Source organism: Coturnix japonica, chromosome Z (assembly GCF_001577835.2).
Source record: "Coturnix japonica isolate 7356 chromosome Z, Coturnix japonica 2.1, whole genome shotgun sequence".
Lineage (NCBI taxonomy): Eukaryota > Metazoa > Chordata > Aves > Galliformes > Phasianidae > Coturnix > Coturnix japonica.
Genome location: NC_029547.1, coordinates 13,724,338 through 13,749,700, shown reverse-complemented (window position 1 = coordinate 13,749,700; position 25,363 = coordinate 13,724,338). Strand labels below are relative to the sequence as shown.

Genomic DNA, 25,363 nt, shown 5'->3' with positions numbered 1-25,363 from the left:
TTCATATCACGATTTCAGTGTCTACTGAAAATGGAAACACAGTCTGTTATACAGTCTCTTGCAGAGGTTAAATTATTTGGAACACCTTGATCATTGCTTTCGTTGCTTTCATTGCTTTGAAGTAGATGGAGGCAAGGACTTAAAGGAAATAAAGGAAACAGAGGGGAGGAAGGAGAAACACCAACATTAGCAGATGATGAGGTTTTTGAAGTTCAGTCACTCATAATCTACCAAATCTTGGAACACTGCATCACATATTCTTTTAGAATCAGTGCAAGCACTGCCTGTCTCTTTGCTCTTTGGCAATTTCAGTTAATCTTGCTAATCTCATGTTTATTTTGTTTGCATGTTCTTTTTGTAGGTACTAATTCTTCTCAGAGTAGCTCCCCTAGTTCAAGTGCTCCCAACTCTCCAGCTGGTTCAGGACACATAAGACCCAGCACTCTTCATGGCTTGGGCCCAAAGCTTAGTGGGCAAAGATACAGATCTGGAAGACGTAAATCAGCTGGCAGCATTCCTCTCTCTCCTCTGGCAAGAACGCCTTCCCCAACACCGCAGCCCACATCACCTCAGCGATCTCCATCACCACTACTGGGGCATTCAATTGGGAATACAAAGATAGCTCAGTCTTTTCCTAGCAAGATGCACTCCCCTCCAACTATTGTAAGACACATTGTTAGGCCGAAAAGTGCAGAACCACCGCGATCTCCTCTCTTAAAGAGAGTCCAGTCTGAAGAGAAACTTGCACCTTCTTATGCTAGTGATAAGAAACACTTATGTTCACGAAAACACAGTCTTGAAGTGACTCAGGAAGAAGTGAATAGAGAATTGTCCCAAAGGGAAGTAACTCTTCAGAGTTTGGAGGAGAATGTATGTGATGTGCCATCACTCACACGAGTCAGACCGGCAGAGCAGGGCTGCTTGAAACGGCCCATCTCCCGAAAATTAGGTAGGCAAGAATCCATTGATGAATTAGACAGAGAAAAACTGAAGGTCAAGATAGTTATGAAAAAACAAGATTTTGCTGAAAAAGTGAATGCTACTATACACGAACCTGGCAGTGAACCAGAAAATCCCAATACCATAAGATCGGAAGAAAGAGACAAAAAAGCATTCCAGAAGGTATTAGAAAGATCGAATCCATTTGAAACAAAAATTGCAGCTTTAGAACCCCAACCAGCTGGAGGCATACTCAAAGACACTCTACAAAAGAATGCAAACTTGCGATCAAATGACTGTAGTGCTTTAGATGCACAGATGTTGTGTCATGGATCCCCACTTAATGAAGCCAGTCATATTTCTTATGAGTTCAAAAGAATTTCCCCTCCATGTACACTGCAAGATATGCCACTTCAGTCCTCTGACAGGATGCTAAATGGAAAGGGAGAAAACACAGATAAAAATGTACCAACGAAAGAATTTGTCAAATATGAAAGATTAGATGGTAAACTTGCAAATATTGATTATCTTAGAAAGAAAATGTCTTTTGAAGAAAAAGATGAGAGTGTCTGTCCAGTGCTAAAACCCAAACTGACATCGAATGTTCATGAAAGCCTTCAACTTAATGCAGTCAGGCCCATAAGCATTCAGCAGGATTCCACGGCAGTTGCTGAGGGTAGAGCATTCATCAGCAATGCACATACTTCTCAGATGAACTCAGTTTCTTTTGTTCCCCTCAAAACCTTGAATGGTCGAACAGAAGCAGGTATGGAAAAATCAGCTGCGATTTCTACTGAGTCATCTGTCAGGAAAAGTCCATCAGAATATAAACTTGATGGGAGGTCTGTTTCCTGTTTGAAACCGATAGAAGGCACACTAGACATCGCTTTGCTTTCTGGACCACAGGCTTCAAAGAGTGAGGTACCTTTGTGTGTAATGCCAGAAGGACAGAGCAACAGCAGTGATATGGCATCTCCTAAACCTTCAGCGCCACAGGGCAGTGGTGGAAAGGCAGAACTGGTCTGTCAGAAAGAGCAGCTGTTAAGCCAATCAAAATCTAGTAAAGCTAATCTACCAGAGGCTCAGGTTCTGCAAACAAACAAGAGTTCTCCCAATCCACCAGTCATCCCTGTAGCTGCAGAAGTGGTGGTAGAGAAAAAAGCTTATAATCCAGCTGCTAAAGTCAGCATTTCTATTACTGAAGCTGTTCAGAAGAAGGATAACTCTCCTTCAAAGCAGGACAGTTCAGCAGAGGCGAAGTCCTGTGTTACTCAAAGTCAGACTGTTAAAAGTGCTCTAACATACTCTCAGCCTTCTACAGTCCAAAGCACTCCTGAAAAACCTCTGGGCAAAGAGAAACAAGCGCAAAAGGAGTTGCCTAGCAGACAGCAAGCAGGCCAGAGAAATTGTGAGCCTATCTCTGCAACAGTGGAGGTGATCAGGGAGTCAGCTTTGAAGGTATCTGTCTCAGATGTCCTGACAACAAGCTACTTCAAAAGCAGTGAAAAAAATTCTGCTGATCTTGCCATTCCACCTCAGATGCAAGGGAAGTTGCAGACAGGTGGTCCCAAGACACAGCTTAAGGATGGGAGAGATTCAGTAAAACAGGTAAGCAAGGAAGACACCGTTGTTGCTAGCAGTTTTGTGGAAAAGGTCATAACCAAGCAGAAAGTTCTCAGTGAGTCTAAGAAAACCATTGTAGAGTCAAAGAGTGAAACTGTTCTATCCAAGCCCTCAGTAGATGGTGATCCTAAAAATGAGAAGGCAGCATTGGTTTTCTCTGTGCAGAGGGATAAGTCCAAAGATTTGGGAAAGAAAGATCAGAAACAGGTTCCTGACATAAGGATTCCAGCCTCTGAGAGAGAGCAGTCCAGCCAGGCTCCTCAGCAGCCTAATGCTCCAGTGTCCCCTGCTGTGAGGGTTGCTGTAAGCAGAAACTGTGCTGTAGATGTTCATGAAGGTATTCAAGAACACATGAAGCCCTCTACCATTGGTGTGGAAAGTAGTACTAATAAACTCAGGCCCGCCTCTGATCAGAGTTCCTCTAAGTCTAAGCACTTGGATAAACAGACATTTTCACAGAAACCATGCACGCCAATCACAAAAGAAAAAGAAACAGTTGTTCAGGTGTCTGCCAGCTCTCGGAAGGATGGTAAACAGACTGGTAAAAATGTGCCAGATCCCCCTTCTTCTGTATCAGGTTCTTTAAGAAAAATGAACAGCGAACATGTTAAAGTTGAAAGGCCTGTGATTTCAGAGCATGGATTTGTATCCACTCTTCAAGTGAGCAGTATCACTCCTGATACGAAACCCAAATCATCTACTGTTGACTCAGGACCAACAGGCCCTGAGATTTCTAAGCAAATGCAAAAGCAAGAACCAGCAGGCTCTGGGGATTCTGCTGACCAAAAGCTGTTTCACTTCAGTGAGAAACAAACTGTGTCTCCAAAGTTTTCCACTGTGAAAGACTGTCTCTTGCTGAACAAACAGGCAGACAGAGGCCCTAATAATCAGACGACCTCTCCAGATAGAAGACCTGAAGGAAAAATATGCACTGATGCACTTTATGTTCAACATAACAGTGGGAAAATGGAACCTACCCTTTGCCTCACAAACTGCGATGTTAGAGCAAAAGGACCAGAAAAATCAACCACAAGTAACAAATGCTCTCAAGATTCAAAAGGGAAAGGACAAACTAATCAAAAACAGCCTGAGGATGCAAGCAAACAAGTTGCAATAAAACATACGCCAGCTGCCAGTGGGCAGAGTTCTTACCGTGTAGCTGCAGTGCCAGGAAAGCCACTGGCTTGTTCAGCCAGTTTCTCTGAATGTAGACAAGAAGTGTCTGTTTTGTCTTTGGCAAAGAGTGATGCATCTTCTGCAAAAGTTAAAGCAGGCTCACCTGAGCTTCCTTCATCCAGCTACAAGGAGCAAAGTAAGAAAAGCGCCTCTTCCACAGGAAATAGTAAGACAGAAATGACTAAAAGCGTGTCAATGATAATCTTGCACAGTGCTGCTGTTGCAGAAGCCCACCACTCTACTTCAAACCTTGGGGGGAAACCTGGAAATCAAGAGAAGTCTTCTGTTAACACTGTGGATGTAAAGGGGAAAGATGCTGCTCAGACTCAGCAGTCTGCTTCAAGAAAACAAAACGTGGGTAAAGATTTAACTAAGTCAGTAACCACACCTGATCGCTCAAACGCACTTTCTAATGACAAAGACTCAGTTCGACAGCGTCGAGGGAAAGAAGCTTTACGAAGCAGTCCTCACAAAAAATCCTGTTGACTGCAATACGTGGCAAATATAAATTCAAGACTAACAGAAACAAGAACAATACATTTTGACTGTCTTGAAACCAGCACTGTGTAGTGTCTTTATGTGGCAAAGCTTTCATGTCACTGAAGAGGATGGGGATATATAGAGAAAGGACTTTTTACAAAATGCCTTCTCGATTGTAACCGGTAAAACTGTTACCATATAGTATTTGTACAAATATACATCTGCAGCTGGAAGCTGTGGAAGAAATAATTTCCTCTGTAAATACCTAGCATTGTGTTTGGGGATTGAATGTAGCATATATACGTTGCTGCTGATTGCATTGTTTACTCTCCCCTTTTTAAAAAAATAGTTGCTTTGCCATTTATTTGCCATACTCGAATAAGAAAGTAAATGACTGAAAATGGGACGTGGCACAGACAGGCACAAGCAATGGTCTGACTGGAGGGTGAAAATCTGCTACATTTTTACTTAAAAAAAAAAAAAAAAAAGAAGAAGAAAGAAAAAAAGTCCTAGCTAGAGTTAAAAATGCAAGGAAGAAATAAGTACGGTGGCTTGTTGTGAGTTTTTAGTCATCAGATTTTGATAGTTGTGTATCTGGCTACATGCTTCACCAGATCTAACACAAGACGAAATCACATCTGCCAGCGGCACAGAGCCTGTCTTGAATAGTGGGTGTGGTTAAAGCTAAGGGAGGACTGCTTGGCTGTCACAGAGTCTCTGGAAGACTCATGTTCTCTGTTGTAATGGTAGTTTTGGTCTTGTCTGTTCAGAGTGTATTCTGCGACCTTCAGACAAGGGTGAGACTCTGAAGCACATGCTGTGTCCTTGGTTTCTGCTGCAGTCCTCCCTTTGTTTCCTTGAGCTAGTTTTGAATTCAGGCCCTTAGAGTTTGAGGCACAAGTTACAAGCACATGACTTCCAGGACTATTGTGTTCATCCCTGTTTTGTTTTTTTTTGTTTTTTTTTTTTTTAATTAATTTAGAAAACATGCTTTACCATAGCATATAGATCTGCATAATTAGCATTAGCTGTGGCTTTTTTTTTTTTTTTTTCTTTTTCTTTTCTATTTTCGGCTATTAGGATAAAAAGGAAAAAGAATATATGTTCCATTGTCATTAAGAAAAAAATTTAGGACATCTGATACATTTTAATTCATAGCTGGGGCCTTATGTTGTAGACTTTGACTTGCTTTTTTAGCAAGTAATTCTTGGTTTCATGTTCATTTCTAACTGCATTGAGTAGCTCCATACATTTCATAACGTAATCTTTTTATTTATATGAAAAAAAAAAAAAAAGAAAGAAAAAAGGTAAATGTAATTATTAAAGAAACATTGTGTAACAAAGGAACCTGTTGGAGCTATTTGGTGCTAGAATGTGACTGTCCTTTTACTTTTGCTAAGCCTTATTTAAATTTTGTATACTGTGGAACATGTAGATTTTGATCATTTTAGTGTGGAGGACTTCAGTTTTGAAGGATGAAAGATAGAATTTGAAACATGTACCAGAGCACTACAGAATATGCTTGTTGATGCTTGTTTTAAAGTGTTTGGGATCAACAGAGTGGGGGTTTGCTTATTTCGGTTCAGGTAGCCAAACTAGAACTAGGCCCCCAGCTGTTTCGTTGAGGCTTACGGATTGTCTTTTCTGTCTCAAAAGATAGAACCTTGTTCTTAAAAGCACAGTGTATAATCTTGACTTGGAGGTCTGCGTGACAGCTGACAGTGTGCAGAATTCATTTCCCCTGGGAAATGCTTTATTACACCAGTTCAGTTGGATTACAGCAGACTTGCTGTGGAAAGATAAAATCACAAGCTACAGTTTCTGATTTTTTTTATGAGACACTAGAATGTTTGTACTGCCTCTTATGCATTGACAGAGGAGCTAGTTAGCGATGGGTAGTAATTTTGAGCAGCTTTGAAGAGAAAATGGTCTCAACATTTACAGTTCACTTGTGCTTTGGCAATTATTACAAGCAAATGCTAATGCACTTCAATATAACATTTCTGTCTGGGAGGTATTTCCTAGTTTACAGAGTTCTGCATTTTTTAAACTATCTTCTCGTTTCCTTTAAAGCACATCTAGCTATTTGTTTACAGTATACCTTTATGTATATTTTGTATAGCTCATTATCACTTCTGACAAGTAAGTTTGCATTTTGGAAGTGTAACAGTGCATAAGCTTGTGTTTATGTAGTACTGTTTGTTGGTGTTTACCTATCAGTGAGCTGTTAGAGATTCTCCTGCCTGTGTACTGCTTCGGTCAGTCTTTTTGTGATTGTAGTTCTGATGTGCTCCTTTGTAGACTTCCTGCTGTAGATTGCTCAGCTTCCCCACCCCTCCACCCCCCAAAAAGAAAAAGAAGAGAGAGAAAAGACGAAAAAGGAAAGATGGGGAAAAAAAAAAAAAAAAGTTAGGGTCTGTGCAATAAAGTGTTTGCAGTCTTATTTTCTTTAAGAAACTCCTTATGGATGTCATAATTGTTGTATATTGAACACAGTTATTTATACTTATGCAGTCGCATAACATTGAAATAAAAATTCAGCATGAAGCACTGTTCTGTTAGTATTTTCCCTTGAACTGTTTTTGCTCCTGTAGCTTTAACTTCAGGCAAATCCCTCTTGGCCTTGTGGGTAGGTGGTCATTTCTTTGAGGCCAACTCAGTGCACTGCAGGCACAGAAGCAAAGAAGACATCTTTTCTCACCCCTGGTGGCAATGTTTCCCTCTGTATCCAGTGAAGGATGGAGGTTCTCTTTGGCCTTCCTTTTGCTGTTAATGTATTTGTAAAAACTTTTTTTTGTTGTTGTTATTTTTTATAGTGGTGGCCAGATAGTGGGATTTCACCTCATTTTCCCTCCACATAACCTAGCAGCATCCCCATACTCTCCCCAGGTTGTCTGCCTCTTCTGTGTGCATCTGCGGTTCTAACTGACAGAGGTCCAGAAGTGAGGCTAACCTGTTATACTGGGTATTATTTCAGAGACTGGCAAAGCATAACTCCCCTCTTCAGCTGAACTTACATAATCAAAAAGCAAATACCAGATCAAAAGTTAATTCACATTAAAAACTCAGCTCACAGTTTATTATGCAGGTCTCATGAAAGATATTATTTTTCTAAGAAATATAATGAAAATAGAAAAGAGCATTCCGATGTTTGCATGAAATACAGGCCTCGAGCAAAAGCAGTTAAGTTGTCCTACACCCCAATCCCTTTGCTGTACAACTGTTTGCACTCTGTGCCCACAGATAAACTCAGATTTGCTGATAATTTCTCCTGAAATACTGAGCACCCCAAATAGAGATGGCAACACTGCACAAAACAGCTAGGACAACTGCAATGATTCCTGCAGTGCTAATCCCACATGAGAATGACACTGTGGCCAGCGGAGCCCCAGCTAGTGATTTGGGTTCAGAACATGTTGTTTCTTTGGGGTCTTCAATCTTATCCAGATTCTGCTTGTACCAAGTGATTAAACCAATATTGGAGCAGGTGCATTCCAGGGGGTTGTAACTCAGATTGATTACGCTGTGGCCAGGCAGGGACTCTAACTGGTCCTGTGGTACACTACAGATCCTGTTGTAGGCAAAACTGAGGTAGATACTCTTGAGTTTTGAAAATGCACTTGTGCTGAGTGCAGTAAGCTTGTTGTGGCTCAGATCAATGTGCCGTAACTTCCTAAGGCTGTGGAAGGCTTGGTTGTTCACTGCTGTCAGTTCACAGGATGATAAAATTAGCACCTCCAAATTGGATAGCTGTTGAAACAGTTTGTCCTTTGGCATGATCCCTGACTCAAAAGTGTTTTGACTGAGGTCCAAGAGCACAAGGTTTTCCAGGCCCTGAAAGAGATGCTGAATGCTGGTATTAATGTAGGAGGAGGAAAGGTTCAGGACTTGCAAGAGATGAAGATTCCGGAAGGGACCTTGTAAAGTGGCAATCTGAAGATGAGTGGAAGCTATGTCCAGCAACTCCAGGCTTGCACCCTCCTTGAAAAACACATCTTGGACATGGAGCTTTGTGTTGTGGCTCAGATTTAGGTGCCGAAGGCTGCTCAAGCCACGTAGTGCTTTGCTGCAGCAGTCAAGGCTTTCAACACGACTGTGACTTAAATCCAGATGCTGGAGCTCTGCCAGACCTTCTAAACAGCCTGAGCCCAGCTGCAGTGCCTGCAGGTTCCCTTTGATGTGGAGATGGGTGAGGGATGGGAAGGCGGCAGAGCTGACATTGCAGAGGTGCTGGAAGGAGTTGATGCTGAGAACTAGCTCCCTGAGTGAACTCATCGCACTGATTCCAGGTGGTAAAGCACTGATGTGGGTGTGCGTTAGGTCCAACTTTTGGAGCCTTGTCAGACAATGAAATGTGGCAGCATTTAGGTTTTCAAAATACCGCAGTTGCAGATAGAGATCCTTGACAGAAGTGTTGCAGAGGCCTTCTAAAACACCTGGAGTTATGTCAGTCTCCTTCCTCGCATCACTGAATGTTCCCAGCCAAAGAGTCTGGGTGGTGGAGTTCTGTATTCCTGCAAGGACTCCAGGAATGTCAGCACAGCCCCCAAAGTCCAAGCTGTAGAAGTGGGATTGGAAAGCTCCAGGTTCAATGTGTAAAATGTCGTTGCCTTTAAATATAAGAGTCATATTACTGGTCTTCTGCAAAATGCTGACATCTTCTGCTGTGATTACTCTTATATGGTTCATTTGAAAGTCAAGATGTTTGAGGTTTTTAGTTGGAAAGTTGTGAGGGAACTGCAATGAAGAGATGTGGTTGCTGCCCAAGATGAGGGTTTCCAATCTGTCCAGATTTGTCATTGGAATAAAGGATATTGTGCTTATTCCTGTCTGTGTTAGGACAAGTTCCCTCAGGGACTGAGGACCAACAAACGCTGTGTCAGATAGGAACATGAGCAAGTTTCCAGTCAGCACAATGGTCTGCAGCCACCTGTTGTTGTGGAAGGCATCTTCATACACCCAGTTGATCTGACACCTTGAAAGAGCAATAGAAACCAGCATCACTGGCTGTACCCTAAAGTACATGCATTTCACCCACTGCCTAACAAATAGCTGTTACTAGAGAAGAAGCCTGGATGTTGCTCAAGGAGCTCACTTTGCTTAGCAAAATCGCTCTGCAGACATCTGCAAGTGAAGCTGGTAGCTTCCTGTGAAGGCAGGGGAACTGCTGTCCAAGCTCACTCCAGAAGCTGCCAACCAAGGGGAAGAGTTGGGGGGTGAGAAGGGGGGCCAAGGTGATACGAAGAAGTGAAAATGCTCTCCCATACCTCGTCAGGTCCAAGTAAAGAAGAGATTCCAGCCTTGAGAAGGTTGAATTCTGGAGGGATGGGAGCGTGTTGAAGCTGAAGTCAAGGATTTCTGTTGTGACAGGTAGGCTTCCAGGAATCTCCCTCAGTCCTAAACCTTCACAGCTATAGCTTTTATTCGTTGTAATCTGAGGAGAACATTACAGTGGAAATCCAAGAGTTGTGTACTGTAAATGTAAACAGGAAACTATCCCACTTGAAAACAAAAACAAAACACACACAAAAACAGGTTTGAATGTAAAACTCTGGCAGCCAGAACCCTGAAAAACACCAGCATGGCCTTGAAATGCACAAGGCCTAGTATTCTGTAGAGTGGGCTTGCAAAAAGAACACCTCGTGTCTTGTGCTAATTCAAAGTGTCTCATCTGTAGTACTTCCTTATCAAAATTAACACACTTGAGAAGCTGTCCTGGATACATCATTAATCCCTAAGAAGGGACATCCACAAGGTAGTTTAAAATTCTGAATTTCTAACAAAGATTACTCTTGGAGAAGTCTTACAGGAAATGTTGCAGGAAGGATGTAAAAAAGAGCAGGCCCCAGGAGTGTTTCCAGAAGGAACGGGTCCAAATTAACTCAATTCCAGCTGTGGTTATGCAAGGGAACAGCTAGACAGAAATCATACCTGATAAGCCAAGCCTTTAAAATTCCAATCAGGGCTTTTCAGCTTAAGCAAAAATGAATCCATCTGTGTGTGGAGAAAGGCATCCTTTGAACAACAGGTAAGCTTATTAAACAGGGCCAGCTTACCTTTGACTATCACCTGATAGTGAGCAGCTGGAGCAGGGACTACTGCAGGATCCATCCTGCTGCCTGAAGCTGAGCCAAGGGGCAGCTTCCAATGGGCCCTGCTGGTGCTGCCCATGCACAGTGGGGCTCCAGGACAGGGTCACAGGCTCATTGTGCCTGCACCTCCCAGCCTTGTGTCACCACATTCTCCCCACAAACTGTCAGGCTGTCCCCAGCAGCATGCAAGGAGCCTTCTAGGAAGAGCATACAGTGCTGTGCATGGATCCTGTCAGGAAGGAGGAAAGGACAGGTGAGCAGCACCATGAGGCTCTGCTGGGGCTCTGGGGAGGGTATGTGGTGGCCAAGGCACGTCTCTGTGGCCTGGAAGGTGAAGAGGCAGTGAAGGCTGGAGCAGGGAGAATGAATCATAGAATCACAAGGTCGAAAAGGACCTACAGGATCATCTAGTCCAACCGTCCTCCTATCACCATTACTACCCACTAAGCTACTAAACCATATCTCGTAGCTCCTCATCCAGACGCATCATGAACACTGCCTGGGATGGCGACTCCACCTCTTCCCTGTGCAGCCATTCCATTGCCTGACCACTCTCTGAAAGAAAAAGTTTTTCTTTATGTCTGATCTAAATCTCCTCTGGTACAACTTGCTGCCATTTCCTTCAGGTCCTGTTTATTGGCTGGGAGAAGAGGCCAAACCCCTCCTCATCACAACCTCCCTTCAGGAAGTTGTAGAGTGCAATAAGGTCTCCCCTGAGCCTCCTCTTCTCCAGACTGAATAATCCCAGCTCCTTCAGCCTCTCCTCATAAGACTTGTTCTCCAGACCCCTCACCAGTGTCACTGTTCTTCTCTGGACACATTCCAGGGCCTCAATGTCTTTGCTGGACTTAACTTGATCAACCAATACCTGCTGAACATGGCCCTCTAGCCAGTTCCTTACCCAAAGAGTATACCTGTCCAGGCCACAGCCAGTTTCTACAGATGAATACTGTGGGAGACCCTGTCAAAGGCTTTGATGAAGTCTAGGTAGACTACATCAACAGCTTTTCCCTCATCTAACAGTCTGGTCACCCAGTTGTAGAAGAAGATGAGGTTGGTCAAACATGACCTGCCTTTCATGAACCCTTGCTGGCTGGGCCTGATCCCCTGGACACCACTTACATGCCATGAGATCTCACCTGAGATGACTTGCGCCATGACTTTCCCTGGTACTGAGGTCAGGCTGACAGGCCTGTAGTTCCCCAGATCCTCTTTATAGATAGGAGTCACATCGGCAAGCCTCCAATCCTCTGGAACCTCTCCAGATAACCAGGAACACCAGTAGATGGCTAAGAGTGGCTTGACAGCTCCATTAGCACCCTATGGTGGAGCCCATCTGGTCCCATGGATTTGTGATAGTTCAGATGGAGAAGGAGCTCTCTATCCATCTCTATCTGAATGACCAGGGATGTATTCTGCATTCTGTTCCAAATGGGTTCCCAAATGATGTTCACGGCAGTCACAGGATGTGCGGGGAGAATGGTTTCTTCCTCCCTTCTTGGTGCAAGTAACACAAGGGACATCTTTGACACTGTCAGAGAGATGGAGCACTAGAACAGGCTGCCCAGAGAGGTTGTGGAGTCTCTCTGTGGTGATATTCAAGACCCACCTGGATGCCTTCCTGTGTGACCTACTGTAGGGAACCTGCTTTAGCAGGGGTTTGCAATAGATCATCTCCAGAGGTTCCCCCCAACCCCTTATGGTTCTGTGATTCTGTAACACCTGTTCCTGAGGGGAGCTGGGGAGCACTGGGGGAAGCTGGCCAGGAGTGGGGGTTGGAGCAGCAGCGTGATGCTGGCCATGCCTCCACCACCCTGGGTCCTGCCTGGGGCCTGGTGAGTGGGCAGAGATGGAGGTGAGAGACATACTGAGCAGTGCTGGTATCTATGGAAACAGCAGAATGCAAATGTGGAAAACCCAACATTTTCCATAGTAGCAGGTGACGCATGCAGTTGCCCACTGCAACATGCAGTTTATAGAGATAAGAACACCTTGCTGTTGCTACAGCTGAGCAGTGTCTGTGTTCCACCATAACACAGTGAGTTTGCTCCCTGCCCATGCGGCAGGGTAGAGAGCAGGACCAGGGGAGCCACAAAACAGCTGCCTCTGCGGCATCCCACTGTGCTGCTCTTACATCTGCGTGAATATTTCAGTAAGGGATTTGCTTCTGATCCCATCTGTGCAGGGAGAAGGGCTGCTGTCCACGGCACTGTCTACCTCCACCAAAATCTTTGCCTTCCCCTGCCCTATGCATCTCCCACTTTAAAAATACAAAGCAAAAGGTCTGAAGACCAGCCTTTGCCTTGGCTCTGGGAAAACCCTGTGCTTTCTCACTGTCCTCCTGGGACACAGCACTTCTGCTGAGCAGCACACAGAGACGTCTCTCTCACTGTGCAAACAGGTGATGGCTGGAGAGCAAAGCACAAGAGAGTAAGTCCTGAACCCACCCTCTTTCTGGCTCTGATGTCTGCTGAAGATCCCCTTGAGCACTGTGTCATCCTCCACTTCTTGGGAGACCTAGAGTGGTGCTGCAGCATGACTGCAAGGAGGAGAAGGAAGTAGGCGAGTGCCGCCAAGCACACATCCCAGCACCCACTTATGGCTCTGACAGAGGCCTCCAGACCCAAAGATACCTCTTGGTGACTTGAAGCTCTTGGGTTCCAGCAGGTGAGCTCTGGCCAGATTCTGCCACCAACACAGACGGTCTCTATGTTGTCAGAGATCAGTGACTGGCACTCACCTCGGTGCAGGTTGCATCCTCCATGTGGGTGACTCTGCAGCTGGCACAGGCAAGTGCGGTGGCAATCAGAAGGCAGGAGCTGCACACCATGTCCGAGTGAGGTGTGCAGAAGGCTGCTGGAGTTTTCTCTTGGAGAAAGTGGGACAGGGCAATGGGTGTCAGGCAAGTCTCCTGAAAGCAAGTTGTAAGGAAAATAAGTGCTCGGTTAACCTCCTGGTCTCAGTGTGAGTGTGGCAGTAGTTTTGGATAGAAAGAGGAACTTCCCCACTTTAAGTATAGTCAAATGACTGTGCACTAAGGTTTAAGGCAGAACAGATTTTAAAACGGAAAGGGAGGAAAAGGCTTTTTTTGTGTGTGTGTGTGTGTGTGTATGTGCTTATGTAGGATAAACATCTTCATTAAGTACAGAGGAGCTGTTACCAGCTCACAGAGAAGGGGGAAGAGCAAGGAAAGGGAGACAAGAATGCAGTGTTCACACATGAAGAGTTCACTGAAAAAGAAAGCCTGAATCACATGAAAGTTGGTGTGAACTTGTAACCAGCCTTCACTGGCTAAATCATTTGTGTGACGACTTGCACTCAGCAGGCTAAACCAAGCCCAGTAGCCTGCGTGCCAAGGAGCGTTTTTGTAAAGAAGCAGGGTGAGCAGTGCTGGGCTGCCCGGAGCATCCATGTACTGGGCAGAGCCTCCCAGCAGCCAGCTGGTTCAGCATGCAGTGGTGTGAGAGTGTGAGTAAAGCAGACACGGCCTTGGCAGCAGCAGGGGCAAGAGCTCCTGTGTGTCCAGTCAAGTGTTGCCCAAGCCACAGCTGTGCTTGTCCTGGAACTAGGTGATAGCAGGTGGGCCATCAACGTTCAGGAACAGTGCTTAGAATCTAGTGTAGAGCAAACTCCATACTGCATCTCTGTATAAACTCTTTGCATGATCTTGGTGTACCCATATCGAGCACAAGCACATCTACCACAGCCCTGCAGCTGTATTTGTTTGCTGATAGGATGATCTGTGCTCATCTGATAGAGCTGTGCTTTTTGTTGCTGCTTCTGCAGTTGTTCTTAATTCATTAAATTTAAAAGTGAATGTTCTCTGAATGACAGTCTGTAAAGCTCACTGGAATCTTCCCTCCTGCCTCTTTCCCACCAGCTCCACGTTTGCTGGAAATCCTGCTCCCCCTGCCAGCCAGCAGCAGGAAGTTCAGAGGAATTTGTCCATGGTGTTTGCTGCTTGTTCCCATACTGTGCTCCATGCTAACAAGGCTTTTCCTGGCTGGCAGCAGCTATGGTTTGCACTCTACCTTGCTTCTGGAAGGCCATGAGTGCTGCTGGCATGGATGCCTCCACAAATCACCCACGCCAGAAACCTCTGTTCTAAGAAGAATTGGTTGTTCTGGAAGAAAAGTCCCCTAAATTAGGAGGATAGAGGAATCAGAATGAATCCTGCCTCTCCCTGCTGTGCAAATTTGTTCTTATGTGTTGCGTAATTCACATGTGATTAGCATAGAAATAACTGCAGTGATTTACTTTTTTATGAGGAAATGAAGGATTTTGTTGCAAATAATCCCAGGGTCTGCCTCAGTTACAGGCAATGAGGGTTTAATAGTTGAAGTGAAAGTGGAGGATTCATGTTTACTGCTTATCCAGAAGCTGGAGAGAACAGCAGATATCAGAGGTGTGCAAGCTGTTCCCTGAGCACCCGTAAGGTTAATTACAATCTCTGTGCTCATATGAGGCTGCTGTCCTCTCCCCAGCACACTCCTGTTTGCAGTTTTACATTTTCTGTGTGTAGTCCCCTCTGACAATGGGGGGATTTAATAGTGTGCAAACTCAGGAGCTGATAGCTGGTGCTGGACACTGAGCACCACAGGGCTGAGCCAGCTGCCTGCTCTGCACCACCCCTCCCACAACCCCAAACCCTTCTAATCTGACTTCTGCACCAGAGAGAAAAGCAGCTTGCAAGGCTCACCAGCAGCAGGTGACTCACCCCAGCGTGTGCCCACGTCCCCACTTTGTGTTGCAGCTCTGGCCTGTCCCCTGTCAGTGCCGTCAGCCTGGACAGAGTGGTGTGGCCACAGACATTGCATCAGCGCAGACTGTTATCGGGGTGCAGGAGTGCTGGGACGGTGGCCCAATTCCTGCTGTGGGCAGAGGGCCCGTGTCTGTTTGCCAGCTCAGAGCCACTCTAGCATGCAGGCTGGGCGTTACCCAGTGTGCTGTCAAATCCCAGTGAGCCCACTGGGTGTTAACAGGAGGGGAACTATATCAACCCTATGGGTCTTCCAGTGCTGTATATAAGAAGGGATTTGCAAAACAGAACAGTGGGTTCTTCCAAAATCTGTATATGCAGGATCAAAAGATCAGAGCAATTTTCATTCATTTCCTTCAAGAATGGATTTCAAGATTTTTCTTGTCTGTAGTTTTCCTTCCTACTGCAGAGATATACACACTTGAATGATTACTTTAAGTTCAGGGTGTGGGCAGTGGGCTGTGTCAGGCCAGTGCATGTTCCTGTGGCTGCAGCACCCCTGCCCCAGTAACCCCTCTGAGCTGAGCTCTTCCACTCCTCCTCAGAGGAGCATCAATATGCCCATTTGCACTCTGACACTGATACTGGTGCTGAAAGCACTCCACAGCTTCACCCTGCAGTTTCCATGGCTAGAGGTATCCACCTGCACGGGTAATAACATTTGTTGGTATCCCATGGCAGAGAAATGGACCAGGGCTGCAACTTCAGCACTCTGAATAAAAACGTCCCAAATGAGTAAAGAGAGAGTTCCTTTCTTGCCATCTCTGTGGACAGTTCGTTCTCTCATGGGCTTTATCTGAGGTACCTTTCACAAGGAGTTGTGGCACCACGTGCCTACAGATGCGCTCAGCTGGGCCCTGGGACCAGCATTCATTGGGGGGAGATCAGTGCCATTTCGTTACTGTGCAGATTGAACAAAGCATCAGCTGATGTTTGAATCTTGTTAGGGGCCCTGGGGACACCGGGCTTCCTGGCCCTGTGCCTGCATCCTGTGCTCACTGCATATCAGCCAGGAAACAAGCAGCAGGGACATGCGACACCATGTGAAGTCCTGCAAACAAATGCAAACCAAAAATAGTCAGGACAAAGCACTAGAAAACTGCTGATGGGAGTTGGAGATTGATTAATTACAGACATTTTGTACATTCAGCTGTAAAGAGGGATGCCTCCTATACTCTCCCTGCAGGTACTGTTCCTGTTTAATATCTGCTGTTGTGTTACACTCAAGCATCTTGCGATTTTTCAGAACAATTCATCCAGGAAGCAAGATCTGAGATTCTCTGGAGCCTCTGCTACTCTTTGAAACAGCTGTTAGATTACTCCCTACCCCAGAACAGAATGTCCGTTCCTTGCTAAGCTCAGTGTGCTCAGTTCCCATGCATTGTGTTAGTAATATATGGCCAGCATAAAATGCAGATTTCAATGATTTGTAACAAGCCATTCTGCCCATCTTCCCAACTTCTCTTGTTCCTCGTGTGGTGGCTGTGGGAGCTGATATGTTGAGGCTAATTGCAGAACTTTTGGCACAGGCTCTTTCAAATGACAAAAGCGTATTGCAAAAGGAAGCCCTGTTGGTAGATGATGCAAATTGCCATTTATAGAGCTCCGGTAAGAGAGGAAAAGCACCTCCTGTGGGTCTTCAGGCCAGAGGAACTGGTGGGGAGAGCGTGTGGTTGGAGGTGAGCCATGCTGCTGTGTCCTTCTGGCAATTTGGTGGCCTTGGTGTGGCCACATGGGTAAGAGGTGCTGAGACGTGGCCAGCTGCAGCTCCCAGAACTGCAAGAAACCCAAAACCACTGCAACAAGGAGAGAAAGCTTTGGCGCAGTGACAGCACTTGGCTACACTTGGCTGGGTGTCATGTGGTCTGTGGTTGTATCCCTGGGTGCTTTTGCCTGCTTCAGTCCATTTCTTGAGTGTATCTCCTTTTTCTGCCCCATTCCCATCTGTCCATTTTACATTAATGGTCTTTGATAGTATTTTTGTCCATACTGAGTAATACACTGCTGTGGTCATGACTGCCTGTTGCAGCTGGGAACAGATTTATGCCCTAATGTCAGTTTGGCACCTTCTGTTAAGCTTTCCATCCCTCACAGATGTATTTGCCTTTACTGCCAAACGTGATCCTTACAGATCTGGTTTGCTGCTGACAGAATAGGCTGATTTCATGCTAAACTCTGCATTTTGTTCTCAGTGTTGCTGGATCTGGACGATGTCTGTGAGCTCAAGCATGCTCTTACTGCCCGTGCTGAATAAGGACCAGAGATGCACTAGTATTGCAGCTCATTGGCATGAATCCTTCATGGCTCACACAGGCTGCTAGTACTGCAGCACTGTCCCACATGCAGCATCCTGGCTACATGTGAGCTACTAGTTGAGTCATGTTTTCCAGCTCAGAACAAAAACCCCTCCTGAAGGAGTGGTCTGAACAGGTGCTGGCACTGCAGCCCATCTCAGTACTCTGCTGATGAGTTGGGCATGCACAGCCCAATGCAGCTGGGCCACTTTGCATGCTGGTATGGGAGCCAGGGCTGTGAAACCTGGGCACGGATGCATCTCTGCTAATCTACCTGCTGCATGGGATGTACTCTCCATCAGAGAGGAGTGTGCTTTGAAGACAAGCCAGGGCTGCAGGACTGGCCCTACACTTCAGGTGGTTCCTGAGGTCCCTGCATGGCTGTGAGAGGGAGGGCAGTACCTTACTCTGTGCTGTTTTTCTGCCCCGACAGTAAGTAAGTGGTGCAGGCAATAACACTGCACAGATGGTCTTTTGTCCCGAGGTGGAAGTAACTCTTTGGAGGAGGAAGGTGGTGTGAACAATGGCAGGAAAGGAAATGCCCATGTTTCAGACCAGATTTCCCAAAACCGACTCCTACATTGTCCCCACTGGATTTCAGCTGCCCAGGCAGCATGTACAGCAGCATGTTTCTTCCTGCTGGTCCCAGCTCTGTGTTGCCCAGTGTGGAGCCATGATGCTCAGAAGGCTCAGGGCTGCCTGGAGCGTGTGGGAAGGAGCCGTGGCTGGCAGCAGATAGGGCAGGTTGCTCACTGCCTGAAAAGCACAGATGAGTACCCTGGGGAGCTTCCTTTTGCTTGCATTGCACCTGCATCTCAGTGTGGTTTCACCAAGGAAGCTGTTCTGCCAGTAGACAAGCAGCTTGTACTGCTGGCTTATGGATGTCCAATGCAGCTCATGTTTCTTTGTTGTTGTTGTTTTGATTTGTTTTTTTTTGTTGTTGTTATTTGTTTGTTTTTTTCAGACCTCTTCATCCTGAAGGATGTAGTATTTTCCTAGATGGTTAAAACAATGGTAACAGTGCAAAGCTAAAGGATGTGTCCTTGATTCTGAAATCCACTTATCTCCCCTCTCCCCTAGGATATGGATTAAAAAGACTTTCATGATAAACTCTGTTATGAAAAGCAAAGGGTAAAAAATGGGGCCTGGATAAACAGGAGAATAAATTCCTCTGTGCATTAGGAAAGGGGGAATGATTATTATTTTAAAACACAACTTATAGGTTTAATGCTGTGTATTTGCTTTGTATTTTTGATTGAGAGCACTGCTTATCTAAACTGGAAGCTCTGGAAGACAGGAACAAGTCTGAGCTGTGCAGTACAGATGTTCTGTCTGGTTTGTAAGCACTCATAAAGGGGTGCAGACATGCCTGAAATAAGCTGCAGAATAAGAGGGAACTGTGGGATGTAGATGAGGAAAACCCAACAGCAGATCAGTAAGGCACAAACTGCAGCTGTAAATTAATGGCAAAGGCCGAGGGATGCCAAGAGTGAAGTGGCTCTCGGGGAGGACATCTGAAGTGGAGCTCTGTGGGGCAAAGTATGAAGCCACCACCCTTCCCCAAACCTTTTAGTGAGCTTCAAGCTGGTTCAGTCAGTAACTGCATAAATAAAATGCTTTTTTTTTTCCCCCTTTTGGCTTTGTGCAAAGTTTTTGTTTGTTTATTTTTTTGTCTTATTTAAACCTGCAACTTGGAGTCAAACTCTAGGAGAGAAGGGACCTACAAACTCCTGCTGATGGGAATCAAACCCACAGTTGGCACACGCACCCGGGAAGCGTGATGCAAACATTTTTTGCAGCTTTTCCCCTTCTTCACGGCCATTTGCTCCCACTCTGCTGCTGACTTCCACGAGATGGAGCTGTTCTAACACGGGTTATGATGAGCTCCTGGATCGAGTGGGCGGCAGGGGTGAGCTGCGCACTGCCGTGTTTCATTTCCATGACAATGTTTCTGAACCGGTTAGGCTCTTATGAAAAATCATCATTTAAAAAGTATATATTTATATGCTGCTGGAGCTCAGCGTGCTCGATGTTCATTTTGCCAGGCTGAATCACCAAGATGCTCTCTGGCAATTATCCCATGCACACTGGTGCCAGAGGGCGCAGGTGTGTGCAGAGCATCTCCACCCCATGCTGGGGCACACGAACCTACCTGTACCATGCTATGGTGGCCCTTTCATGTGGCCTTTCTGCCCTTTTCAGTCGATAGGAATCTCTCTCTATGTCTCTTCTTCTCCCCGCTCCCTCTCTGCTTTGCCCCCATTGGCCCCGATGTCCATTGAGCATCACTTCTGAAGCAAAGTCACATAGACACTGCTGTCCCACAGTGTCCCCTGTCCCTCATGGAATGACTTCTCCTTTGAACAGGCCATAGCCACAGATCCAAGCTCCATGTGCCCAATCTTTCAGGCACACCCTTGTGAAGTCCATCGGCATCAGCTCAGGGCGAGATCATAGAATAGATTACCCACTGGGGAGTTTCTACAGGAATTGCCACAATCAGGGCCAGGGTTATATGCGATATTCAATCAGGGAATCCTGAAAATGTTCTGCTTGTGTTGTAAGCTGTTTTGTTTCAATGACAGTGCATCTCTCTGCAGAGGGGAGATAGGCTATATCTCTATAACAAGAGATCACTGGCCATGTCTGCTGTCCCTTCAAGGCTACAAGTGCTTAGGGCTGCAGCAGGGTTCCCTGCCTCCTGCTGGGTTCTGCTGCTGCTGCAGTGATAAAAGCATGGGTCAGTGGGATCAGGTAGGGGGCTGCTGCAGCTGGCTCTGCTAATGATGTACCTGTCCAGCTGCTCAGCAGAGGGGTGCTCCCTTTCCAGGTACTCCTGGGGCAAAGCAAGATCTCTGGCACACTGCAGGCACACAAATGCATCACAAAAGCTTATGGCTCTTGTTTTAAGGGGCAACACCCCTGTGATTTCAATGTATTTAACCTGGAGGCTGCCCTGAAGGCCAAAGAACACAGACCTGAGTCTTGGAGGACTGGACAGGAATCAGCAACCTCATGGTTGGGGAGCTCTGAGTTGAGGGCACTGGAATTCTCTTACCCTTCTCCCCACTGAAGCCCACCAGTGTGACCTTCCCTGTTCATCTGCTGGCCAGAACAGCAGTGAGGTGTATGATGGCTATTGCCAAACATCCGTGCCATGGGTATTTATTCTTTCTATGTGAGAAGAAAGAAATATTAAGAGGAGCTTACAAGCCACAACATAAATATTTCTGTTTGAAATAGCTGGGCTAGTAACTACTTGGATTTCCATGAGTTTCACATGGCTGGGGTGTGGGTGATTTAGGCTAGCGATTATTCAGGACACAGGGGTGTGATTGAATTTTTAGGATTTGAAAGCATTACACTGCTTGTGAAGTGGGTGTTTAATTTCTCTTCAGTTTTAACTCATTCTTTGTAAATGTTAAAGCTACAAATTATCATGCTTTTGGTCTGTGGCTCGGGACAACCTGTGCTTGTTTTCTCCCACCTCGGCTCAGATTAACCACTTTCCTCAAGCACTACTCATGACACATAAAATGTGACTTTTCCTTTCCAAGCAGTTCACACAGCCATGTGCATGCGCACACAGGCAGGCATGTGTGTTTCGTAACAGGTTGCTGTGTGGTGAGTCAGAGCTGAACTATTAAGCCATAACACATGGCTGACATCTGGAACTCACCCGCAAGATTTTGTCATTTGAATATTGGAAGCCTCAGCTTGCTACTCTCTTCTCTCCAGGATGTAGCCACACTTTCTGCACCTACAGCTCATAAAAACAGGGCTGGTAAAAGTCTTTACTGGCTTTGTTGGTGTTGCTTGATCAATGTAGGTAACATGTTTTGTCAAAGGCCTCTTAAAAACACATGTTCAGAGTGTTTAGCAGACATAACTTTCTCAGTAAAGACTCAGCTTTCTTCATCTTTGGATTTAAAATGATTGCTTACCATAAGAGTATAATAAAATTGCATGGTTTTTTTCCCCAGTAAAAGCCTGTGCTTGCTCAGCATGCAAGCAGTCACCTGCTAGCTGGTAAATTTGGGTAAGAATTGCAGACAGATTGCCCTGGTGTTTGAATCTAATTAGTTACGTTGATTCCTTCAGATGAATGCCTCTCATTTGGCAGGTTTTAAAGCAAGATTAAAATATTCTGGTGTTTGCTGTGATGTGAAATGGTTTGTCTCACCTGTGCCCCACACTCAACTCTCACACTGATACCGAACATTAACCAAAATTGCTGTCTGCCTGTTTCTAAGATGATTCTCAGTGAAAAAAGGGTGGACTGGGGGAAAAGCTTTTGGCACTGACTGAGAAAAGCATTCCAAGCTTTAATCAGGAAATCATGAAAGCATGTTCTTAACTTTTGGGACTGCCCAGTTTTCCATTGATTTTAAGAAGCATGTGCCCTTGGTTCACAGCTGCTGCAGAAGGAAAGGAAGAGATGCAGTTGGAAACCTACTCCTGGAGAGTAAGACTATGTGGCATGACTTCCAAACATCTTCTCTGCCTGGTGAGGGGCTTCAGAAGAGGGGTGACATTGCATTTGAAGGAAATGAAGGCAATCACAAAGATTTGAGAGACAAGCACATGAAGATTTGTTGCAAAGACCCATCAGTCTTTGGCTCTTGGAATAAAATCTGCTTTGGTGGTGAAACACAATGATGTCTGACTGTTCCATTCACAATAGCTGGATAAAACTTGCCTCAGTGCTTCAGAAAATGATGCAAGCTCTGAAGTCTCTGTTACTGCTGTAAAATAATCAAACTATATCAAGAAGGTCTGAACACAGAGCCCTTAGTACTGCTAAGCATGACAGCTGGAAAATCCCCTCACCCAAGGCCTTTCATCCTCATCAGTACCAACAAGAGAAGGCAAACCTGCACTGTTTCACTCACCTGTCAGGATGGTAAATGGAGACTTCCAAATTCACATGGGTTGATTTCATCTGAGAGGTCTTGGTGCTGGAGGTGGTCTTGGTATGCACACTGTTACCAAGGTTACCCAGTGCACGTGGAATCTCCTTGATCCCACAACATACATGTGTCAGTGCCCAGTGCTGTGCCCTGGGAATGGTGGCAGCCAGGGCAGTGCTGACCCCTTTGTAGCCCAGAGCATCTAGGACCATATACCAGTCTGATGTGCAAGCACAGCTTTGTTTAGCTGTTGGCAGCACTGCTAATTGATTATGTGAATATGCAAAACTGATGTGCACTAAACGGCACTTAAAACTGTGTTGTCAGACTGTTAAAATCAATCTCAGTTTTGGATGCAGCCAGACATACTATCCTTTTTATTTATTTATTTATTTTTTTCTTTGTGAGGATTAAGTTTGATTATTACACTTATCTGGTATTTCTGACTGTTTCCAGTCCCTTCGTAGCTTTTGACAAAGCACCAGCTTTTGAGTTCAACACTTCACCAAATCTCTGAGTCAAGCTGATTCTGCTGGCAAACTCCATCCAAAACGGCTGGCCCACACTGGAGCACAGGCCCTGGAAAGCACAGAGGGTGATTTGCCCAGGTAAAAGCTAACATGAAAAAGTTGGATGGGCTGAGCCTTTTTTACTGGCATGTGCCTTCTCTTGGTTTGAGGATATTTCCCTAAGCTCGGTTAGATTACATGCTATTTAAAATGCAGTTGACTGTTGGTGAATAGGAGCTCATGAGAGCACAGTGGCTGTAGCCCTGTGAACTGGGTTGGAATGGGAATTGGGGTGCTCCCCAGAATGTGATCCCCTTTGAGGCTGGCAATGTTGGCCTTTTGTAAGATGGAGCTTATCAACTCCCACACCTTCCCACTACTTACCCATCTCCCCAGGCAGTTGTGAAAATTAATGCCTTGTTTCTGAGGCACTTGCATGCTGTGGTGGCATGGGAGAAAGCCAGGCAGAAATTAATTAATTAGTCTGTCTTCAGAGCAGGGTTTGAGGGATTATAGAAAATAAGCCTGTTAAACATTAAGGAGAAAACAGAATGCTCTGTACCAGGTCCTCACTTACCCTGGGTACTTAATGACATGTTTTCACTGGAAAAAAAAAAAATAGTATGATCATGTTAATTAAAGGCTATGCCAGAATGCAAATGTACAAGGGGGGTAATTGAGGGATGCTGAATGTCTGCCAATGTGACGTTACCTAACTAGTTTGATTTTCAACCATAGTAATATTCCTGTATTTATTTATTTTTGAGATGCCATCTGAAAGAAAAATATTTTAGCAAAATAGCATACTGTGCAGAGTAAATTACACTGGTAGGGTTTCTTGTTAATTTGTGCTTGGTACAGACAATGAAAAAGGATAGTAAACAGAGCAGAGAAACACCAGTGTGCATATCATTCATAAAAAGGTAATGTAGCAGCAGCGATCTGTCTGCCATAGTAATGAAGTCAAGCGCTTGGAATAATATGATTTCACAGCAAGGAGTGATAGCAGAGATGTGCTGAATCTCTGCATCAGATGGCTGCAACTTATCCACATGAAAACAGAGAAAGGTTAAATATTAATTTTATTAAATGGTTAGTCACAGCAAATAGGGTCACCTTACAGCTTCTCTAAATCCTTAGATTTCCCTGTCTCCAGCTTGTTATCTGTAAGAAGCTGTTTCTCTCACAGCAGCATGGGCTCCCTGCAGCACTAGGCTCATAGACTCTTGATGCTAGCCTCCTTCTCCAGGCTCCTGCTCTTGCTCTTATACTGTTATACTCTTATAGCTGCCATAACTGAAGCTGTCTCTACCTTTCATCTGTCCACAAAATTGATATATACCTGTGGTAGAAAAAGATGATTTTGTCCCCACTTTGTAACCAAGCAACCCTACCATGAGAACGTTGCTTGCCCAGCAAAATGGCAATGGATGACCGTATCTCTGAGCATCTTTGACAAGCAGTTCCAAATCTGCTCTCCATGGTGATTTTTCTTGGGCTGGCACTTGGGCACCCTAGATAACCAAGTCCTTCCCTCCTGCCTTGAATTCTCCTGTGCCATATTCAGAGTTTCCATTCTGAACTAAGTCAGTAGCACCCACTCAGAATTACTTTTGCTGGGACCTCCAAGGGAAGATAAAAATCTGATTAAAAATAGGAAAACCAAGCCATACCACACACAACATAATTAACCCTGAGCCTCCTGGAAGGTCAGCTGATTCTGGAGATGATTTGTAGCCATTAAATTGCACAAAGGCAGACATGCATCATTACATGATCTTATCTTCTTGCCCTCACTGCCTTTGATCTCCATTTGTCCTTTTCCATTTGTTTACACTCTTTCATGCATTGCTTCAAAGCTTCTGGGGCAAAGACCAGTGGTGTGGTGGTAAATGCAAAGGACAGACAGACTCCCTCATCTGTTGGCCCAGTCTTGACTGTGAGAAGTGGGTAAATGTTGAACTGCCAACAGTAAGGGTAGGCTAATTCATTGCTGGAGCGAGGAGTGGTCACAGCATGGGTAGAGGCCAAGAATCTTATCTAGATGTGTTGATGACAAGGGGAGGGAGCAGCCTCTTGTGCCACCAGCGCAGTATCTAGAAGCCAGCTTGGCATTCGCTGTGATGGGTTACTGGTATAAAAGAGTCTGCTATTGTAAACAGCAACAAAAAAATCATAGAAACATTGGGTATCCTTAGCTTAAAGCTTTCACATTGTTTTTACTCCAACTGGAAGTCTGCAAATGTTTCCAGTGTTTATGTGGAGACATAGATCTTCAAGACACACTTGAATACGTAGTTATTGTCAGATTTTAGACAGGAAAAAAAAGAATAGGATGAGGAAAAGCCAGAGATAAGACAGTCCATGGGGAAATATCAGAAGATTACCCTGGAAATGTACATCGATCTTTTTAATGCTTTTAATTGTGTTTAATGCTTAAGGGAATACTGCATGAAGAAGCTGTTGTAGTGCTAAATTAGGAAGGAACAGTTGCAGGAGAGCGAGGCCTTAAACATCTGGCACAATGCAAAAGCCCAGGGTGAACCAAAAATGCCACATACATGCAAATATCAAGTAACAG

General features: G+C 45.1%; 2 protein-coding genes across 14 annotated transcripts in view; one reads left to right on the top strand and one right to left on the bottom strand.

Annotated features, from left to right (window-relative positions):
• The window catches only part of MAST4 (microtubule associated serine/threonine kinase family member 4), a 253,946-nt gene extending 247,181 nt beyond the window's left edge, over window positions 1-6,765 (top strand). For all 12 annotated transcript variants that reach the window (XM_015848586.2, XM_015848585.2, XM_015848583.2 and 9 more), the window contains one exon: window positions 362-6,765. In XM_015848586.2, the coding sequence (XP_015704072.1) occupies window positions 362-4,224 (3,863 nt within the window). In that variant the 3' untranslated portion in view covers window positions 4,225-6,765. The remainder of the gene's footprint in view (window positions 1-361) is intronic.
• Window positions 5,178-15,262, bottom strand: CD180 (CD180 molecule). 2 transcript variants are annotated; one of them, XM_015848592.2, is made up of 4 exons: window positions 15,028-15,262; window positions 13,051-13,221; window positions 9,486-9,652; window positions 5,178-9,193 (listed from the first exon to the last, which is right to left on the bottom strand). In XM_015848592.2, exons 2-4 carry the CDS (start codon window positions 13,138-13,140, stop codon window positions 7,468-7,470), a joined length of 1,983 nt encoding a protein of 660 aa, XP_015704078.1. In that variant the 5' UTR covers window positions 13,141-13,221; window positions 15,028-15,262; the 3' UTR covers window positions 5,178-7,467. The 2 variants fall into 2 exon arrangements, with proteins under 2 accessions (XP_015704078.1, XP_032297085.1); XM_032441194.1 differs by lacking the exon at window positions 15,028-15,262 and having other exon boundaries at window positions 13,051-13,308.
• Between the last annotated feature and the right edge of the window lie 10,101 nt (window positions 15,263-25,363).

Excerpts from the sequence above, each read along its gene's own strand:
- CD180 (XM_015848592.2), bottom strand. The coding sequence starts at position 13,140 with ATGGTGTGCAGCTCCTGCCTTCTGATTGCCACCGCACTTGCCTGTGCC. Across the intron at positions 9,653-13,050 it reads AGGATGCAACCTGCACCGAG|ATTACAACGAATAAAAGCTA; the intron begins GTGAGTGCCAGT and ends TGTTCTCCTCAG. Across the intron at positions 9,194-9,485 it reads CTTTACTTGGACCTGACGAG|GTGTCAGATCAACTGGGTGT; the intron begins GTATGGGAGAGC and ends TGCTCTTTCAAG.